The sequence below is a fragment of the Micropterus dolomieu genome, linkage group LG02 (assembly GCF_021292245.1).
Source record: "Micropterus dolomieu isolate WLL.071019.BEF.003 ecotype Adirondacks linkage group LG02, ASM2129224v1, whole genome shotgun sequence".
Lineage (NCBI taxonomy): Eukaryota > Metazoa > Chordata > Actinopteri > Centrarchiformes > Centrarchidae > Micropterus > Micropterus dolomieu.
This window is the reverse complement of record NC_060151.1, coordinates 1,383,312-1,390,374: the sequence shown is the minus strand read 5'-3', so window position 1 is coordinate 1,390,374 and position 7,063 is coordinate 1,383,312. Positions and strand designations below refer to the sequence as shown.

The following is a 7,063-nucleotide window of genomic DNA, read 5'->3' as shown; positions in this document are numbered from 1 at the left end:
GTTACCCAAGGTCTGTTGCCACGGCAATTTACGCTGCATCTCTGAACTGCTCTGAGCAGGTTATCTTCAAGGTTCACTCGAGGTTACCCTGTATACGCGGACTACACACCACATCTGCACTCATCCTGACTTGTTCCACTGCGGTTGCAGCTGAAATTACGTCATTCTGAACACAACAGCATTACGTTCACATACAGCGAGCCCTGCCGCCTTTGTGATTTTTAGGAGGAGATCTTAATTAATAATACTGTGGAGGTGGTGACAAAGTAGATGATTGAGTCAAAAAACATGCAGATTCTTCTTTAAAATCTGAACTACAAGAGTGCAGAATGAGACTGATATCAGACTGACGGGAGAAACCCTGTGTTTTCTCACAAATGGTTTTGTCTTGTAACATGGAAACACCCCTGAAACAGCTTTATTTAGTTAAAACTAAACTGAACTTGTTGTGTTCTTAGGCTGCTGTGAAACTCACTATTCACTCCAGCTGTTTGTTTAAATGCCTTTTGGATGCCTTTGTTGACGTCCACACCAAAACAAGTAGGAAACAACTCGATTCAAGGTGAAAATATGCAGCACAGATGTTACCGGGCTGCACACACTGCTTTTTGCTGAGAACATAACAAACTCAGGGGGGATCCACAATTACAGGCTAGTATTTATGTAAATGGTTCGTCTCAGTCAATTCATTCATCTGTTCCAGATTCATTCACCCTCCCACACCCTCTCCTACTTGGTGTGTTCCCACCATCACTCACCTTCTCAGTCACATACTGGCAGCGCTGCAGGTCGTGGTCACCGTCTGGGAGAATTTCAGGCTCTACGATGGGCACAATGCCATGCTGGGGGGGGACAGCAGGTGATGGCATTAAGTAGCGGATGGGCAAGAACATAGCAACCAGCATTATGACAACAGATAAAAGCACTTCCTCTCCGGGGGTTGTGAGTTGTGTAACTGCTGCACAGTTAGAACAGTGTACTGAGTGGTGCAGTGGCTGTTGGTGTTACATCACTGCATTGTGAGGACAGGCTTCTTTAACTGAGCTGCAGAGCTTGGAATGTCGTGTTTGAGAGTGTGTCTAACCATCTGGCAGATGCTGGCGTAGCGGGCCAGCACATTGGCGTTTTCCTTGATTGCCAGCTCAGACGGGGTGGTGGGGGTGATCTTTAACACACATCGCCACTTGGCAAAGTCAGCACCGTCCTTCTTGTATTGAGCACAGCGCTCATACAGCCCGTCCAGACCTGCCAGAAACACAGCACAGACGGTGGCTTTGAGTGATGAAAGGAGGCGGGGACTGTGTTAATGAGGCCAGAGGCAAGAAAAGGAGGCTCATACACTGGTTCATGTATTTTCGTGCAGTTTAGCTCACTCACTACACTGTTTCTTATAAGAGTAGAGAAATACACCTCCTACGCTGAGTGTTATCAGTTTGTAATTTCAAATTAAAAATGTTAAAAGCACTTCCAATATCCTACTGATCATAAATATCCAGGTACGTGTTAATAGGAAGTGAATTGGATGTTTTATATGCAATTTCATTGTTAGCTGTCAAATTACAAATGTTCATACTATGGCCACTGCAAATTCTCAATTCTGATTGGCTGGTAGGTGTGGATGAACTATTAGTAACTGAAACTGTAGGACAGGACAAACACTAGTTCTGCAGTGAGAACCATCCACCCATCAGCTACACCCACTCAATCCTGCAGCTGGGAATCTGTGGCTTGAGTTTATTTCTACTAAACTGCACATCCTAGGATTGACGCTGTCTTAGCAAGCCCTGTCATTGTGCTTCTTAGTTTGAACAATGGAGACGCTGCCATTTTTAACAACTACTTGACCTACAATAATTACTTATCAATGAAAACATTTACTTCTGTTGATTAAACATGGCGGAACAGAAAAGATGAGAGAGTGAGTAAATGCAGAAACTTTAAGAATTTGGTTCACAGATATTTTTTTGTCTATGGACCAAAGGGAAAAACATCTGGCAAACTCTGCTTTGGAGGGTGGCAGGGGGCTGCAGCCGATACCAACTGACAGTGGATTATTACTTAGCACATTTTCTTTGCACTTTCCTCTTTAAAGTGATTAAACCAGCCAAATTTTGGAGAAATATGTGTATTTAGTAATTACCAATCGGAGGTCACTAAAAAAAGAATCGCTGTTTGCATGTGCAAAAATACTCCAGTCCAGCACGTGTGACGCATGATGGCCTCAAGCTGTAAGGAGGTGTCGGGAAACCATGTCTCCCCACGGAAAGTGTGAGCAGTCAGTAAGTCATCTTCTCTGTGGATTCATAGGTCCAGGGTTTGAATCCCCCATTGTTGCCAAGTCCTACTTGCCAACAATGCTGCATTTCATGCATGTGGTCAGTTTTCAAGTGCTGACTGAGGTTAAAGGCTTCTATGGTGACCCCAGGAAAACTGGCTCCCATTATTTTTCTCAAAAACAGTAACACATAGAAACACAAATTACATTTGGTTTGCAAATTCCAACCAATACTCAGGACATATAATGACGCTCATTAACCTCAAGGTTGCACTGTAATCTCAAAAACGGCCTTTTAGAGTCAAGAACTGTCTGTTTTGTGCTTGCGGCTATACTATCGTTATTATTGCTATCATTATTACTTTCGTTAATTTGATTTATATTTGTATTACCACTACTACTACCCCCAACCGGTCAAGCATACTTTTGCAAAATGTTGAACTATTCCTTTTTTCTTTTTATTTGTACAAAGTAGGCATTAAGATGTACGTATATGCTATAAGCTTTAGAGTGTCTCCTCAAGTTTATTGGAAATGTGTTAATTTTGGAAGCTTTTCTGTAACCTGGTGTTGGTCAGTGTTAATCTACAGCTGATGACAGTAAACCCATCAGTGATCAGTGTCCTTGTCAGTATTTGCTTAGGCCACAAATGTCTAGAACACGTCTTTCCCAAATCTTTGTTTCCTGTCCTCAGTATAGTAAAGAGCACCTCTGTACCTTGAGTGGTGGTCTCTCCGTTGGTGCCGGCGAGGGGAACCACACCCTTGTCCACCTTGATGCCCACCACCATGCCCTTCTCTTTGACCAGCTGGGGGAAGGGCTTGCCGTCGTCCGTCTTTTGGTAGAGTGTCTCGTGGAAGAAGATGACGCCACCGATGCAGGGGTTGACCCGTTCGTCGGCAGTGAAGAGAAGCTGGCGGTAAAGCCTCCTGTTCTCCTCCGTGTTCTCTGCGTTGATGCTCTGGAAGCGCTTGGCCATGCTGCCTGGAGGTGCCAGCAGAAGGGGAGGCAACAGATGGAGTTAGAGACAAGGCAGATGTTTAATGGAGATCCTGAAACTTACAGGTCAGGGGGAGTCTAACAAAATCATGCCACTCCTTGGGGTTCCAGAGGCCAGGCTTGGGACTAATGTTTTAAACAGTAATAACCTGTAAAACCTGAATATAGTCAGTATCTGGTAGATCCATTCAAGGAAAACTCATCTGCTAGACAGGAAATGACGTGTTTAACCCCAGGTAAGTTTTAAAGCAAACATGATCATGGAATTAAGTGGAGTGTAGGGTGATCCCAGGTGGAAAATCACCATTGGCTAAGTGTGAGACATCTATCAATCAACCTAATGCACACTGCTCTTTAAGCCTTAAAGGGGCAAACCAACTCTTTCCCATGTTTTAGCTCATTTACAACGAAGAACTTTAACCAGTTTGCAAACCAAGCTGCCGTGTTTAGAAATATATACTTACATAGTTGGTAATTGTGGTAATTGAATGCAGACTTTTCCTATCAACCTGCACTTTCACAGCAATACAAGGAAACAATACTGTAACATATTCCTTATACATGATTAATAGTATAGAAGTTAAAACTTGAAAACACTATAGAAAGGTGAAAATGTGCCACCAAGACACAGATTAGAGGAAAGCTTTTGCCAGAGAAGTTGGGACTGTAACGGCAGCATCTTATTTGATTGTGTGATTGCCATGTGTTCCTTAACTCTGGCTGTAGTTATTTGTGTTATGTAGCTGGAATGTCAATCAAACATGACACAGCTAGGTCTCGGATGTCCTGAATAAATGTTGTAATGATCACTTAGATGTTTTCACTGTTTCTGCAGGTTGTCAAACCTTACCTCTGAATCTTTAAACTCTCATTCTTCACAAGTTTTTCAATTGCTGCTATTTTTTCTGTGGCATTTCTGTTATTTTGTCCACAGTCTATATACTGCATGTGCCAAAGAATGTTTGTTGTACCAACATTGTAGCACATGACAGAGGAGGTCCCCTGGTAGTAGAAGGAGGTACAGGCAGAAACCAATATCTGAGGATTTCAAAAAATCCAATAACAATATCTTCTGCTAATACTGATTTATAAACACATAACATTATCAAACATGTTTGGTAAGTATCCTTAAATATGGTTATTAAAGAGCTGTGAGTGTGATGTGTAGTGAGAGGGGCGTTTTACTGTGCTTTTTGTCAGAGCTCTGGTGAATAAACTGTTTCTAAATGACCTCAAACATATTTTGGGCATTTCTGTACGACATTTCTTTTTATGCCAATGTTCATTTCTTCATCATGCAATACATCTGTGATGAATTCAACTCTGATGTATCAGTCAGGCTCTAGTATATATGTGCATGTTAGTGGGTACAAAAATGGAAAAGTGAATAAACTGTAGGTGCTTTAAATTTTTTATCAGACTGTAATGCGAGTTAGTTATTTGATAATAATAATGTCTTCAATAGCAAGGTTAGGAAACTGTAACTGTCTTTAATGTGATTACTGTGTCACTGAACTGGACTGGCCATTGTGGTCAACAGGATAAGCGTGACCCTGTTACATGCCCTTCATTCCTGCCTCCTCTCCAGTCTGTGTCTGCGGGCCTACCTGTAGACTCATCAGCCGCCAGGATGCCTTTTCCAGCAGCTACGATCCTCTGAGCGATGCCACTGAGCTCCTTCTTCTGCTCAGTACTCAGGAAGGGATACGCATGAGTCATGATGACTGGAGACAAGAAAAGAAAGAGAGACCAATATTGACTGTTTTCTTACTAACTCAATAAACTGTTTAAAACGTCTAAAAGCTATTTACTAACAGTGTTCTCCACTCCATCAGGAGGATGAATAATGAAGGAAATAGTTGAACTGATCGGTTTATTCATTTATACAGTATATTTCTTTTATTTTCTTCATCTGAAATGTTTTTGTGTTTTCATTGATCGGTTATATTACAGACTCCACATGTAAAAACACCCTAAATCAAACCAGAAAAGCAGCACTTGCACACTTTCTGTAATTCCCTCACCCTATAACACATACACATTTAAATAAAATAATCCTAATAAAATACAATAAGGAAATTATTCTTAAAAACTAGGCAGGAAAATGGTTCATTTTACTGAACTGAATACAATTGTGTACCATTGCATTTTAAAATGCAATGTAACTACATTTTCTCCAGTAATGCACGTAAGCACAATGTTGCGGTACTTGTACCTTAGTTACTACATTTCAGAGAGATATATTGTACTTTTTCTCCACCACTTAATGTATCTGCCAGCTAAAGCTAGGCTACTTTCAGATTAAGACGTAAAATGAAAAACAAATCATTTGTAAAAAAGGGTAGAGTGGCCATCCACTTATCAGAAGGTCGATGGTTCGATCCCTGGCTCCCCAGTCTGCATGTCGAAGTGTCCTTGAGCAAGACACTGAATGGCTCCTGATGTGTGTGATGCTCAGTGTGTGAATGTTAATGAATGAGTTTATTTCTTGTGGGTAGAAGGGAGCATGCAACGTCCTTGGCTAGAACTGAACAGGTGATTGCAGTGTTGCAGTTGTGTGGTAGGCTATAACCCTGACCTTCAGGACGCCCCATAGTAAGATTTTATATTTAATATATTTTATTTTTATATTTAATAAAATCACAATTTCTTAACCTTATAAAATACAGCATGTTATTAAAGCTTACACCAGAGGACCCAAACGTTTTAGCTTGTGAGCAGCATGTGGTTGTGGCTCCCGGTCTGGTTTCAGGTGTCCATCAGGTGTTCACAACTCCACCACAGAGACAAACTACTCTGAACTTTCATTTCACTTATTGTTCTAGCATGAAAGTGGCTAAACCAACCAATACTTCACACAACAAAAGAAAAGTTTAGAGAAAGGTCCCAGAAGGAAGAACAAGTGTATGCGATTTAAAGAACAGCGACCATTTGCACCGCTGGCAGAAACTGCGTCACTGGTCCGGCCTCGGAGGAGGAACTACCAAACTCTGATAGACAGTCTGACATCCACTGCACAGCATTCCTGAACTTTTAGGAGTTGTTACAAATGTTAAGTCGATGTTTTCCTTCCTATACTAGGCTATGTCCGTATTAAAGCTGTAATAACACAGTGGCAGCTGCTTATGACACTTCCGCGTCCTTGTCAGTGCCGATGGCTTTGACTCACAGGGAGTTCCCCAGTACAAATCGCCTCCAGACAAAGTTCAGGAAGAACCACTTCATTTTCATTAAACGACTTTATTGTGGCAAGAAAATACTGTATGGCTTTAGGAAAACGTTATCATTTCGAATACTATGACAACAAGGTCCATTTTAACAAGTGTTTGGGGGAAAAAAAAACGCCTAATAAACACGTGACAAGCTCGACTAACAAACTGTATGGAGTGAATATGAATAAAATGTCATTTTCACAACTAATATAAGAAAACTCACCAGGTAGTAGCGACGTGCGGACAGAAGGCAGCAGACAGATGTAGGAAGCTCTTGTCCTGAGAGGGGAGAGATGGAGAAGGAGGCACGGGCAAACAGCACAGCAGAGGGGCGGGGCCTGTGCGAGGTACTGTCCAATCACAGCTCAGCAGTACTGACGCAACGCTTCATCCAGTAGGAGGATGGTGTTCCGTGTCGTCGGGCTCTAGCGGATTGAACTGATGCTGAAAATTGGGCGTTTTAAAACCTCATCGTTGTCTTCCAGGCTAGGTCCGCTGCACGTTGATTAACGTTAGTTGATCAAAATCCTGCCATACAGCTGTATAGAAGTCTTCTAGCTGCGTCACAAATATTCTA

General features: G+C 41.9%; 1 protein-coding gene across 1 annotated transcript in view; it reads right to left on the bottom strand.

The window, feature by feature from the left end:
- Positions 1 to 6,859, bottom strand: part of LOC123983707 (fructose-bisphosphate aldolase A-like) — a 13,555-nt gene extending 6,696 nt beyond the window's left edge. Inside the window, exons 1-5 of the mRNA XM_046069998.1 lie at positions 6,710 to 6,859; positions 4,882 to 4,998; positions 2,993 to 3,259; positions 1,085 to 1,245; positions 759 to 842 (exon numbers count right to left, since the gene is read on the bottom strand). Coding sequence (XP_045925954.1) covers positions 759 to 842; positions 1,085 to 1,245; positions 2,993 to 3,259; positions 4,882 to 4,993 — 624 coding nt within the window. The 5' untranslated portion in view covers positions 4,994 to 4,998; positions 6,710 to 6,859. The remainder of the gene's footprint in view (positions 1 to 758; positions 843 to 1,084; positions 1,246 to 2,992; positions 3,260 to 4,881; positions 4,999 to 6,709) is intronic.
- Positions 6,860 to 7,063: the final 204 nt, after the last annotated feature.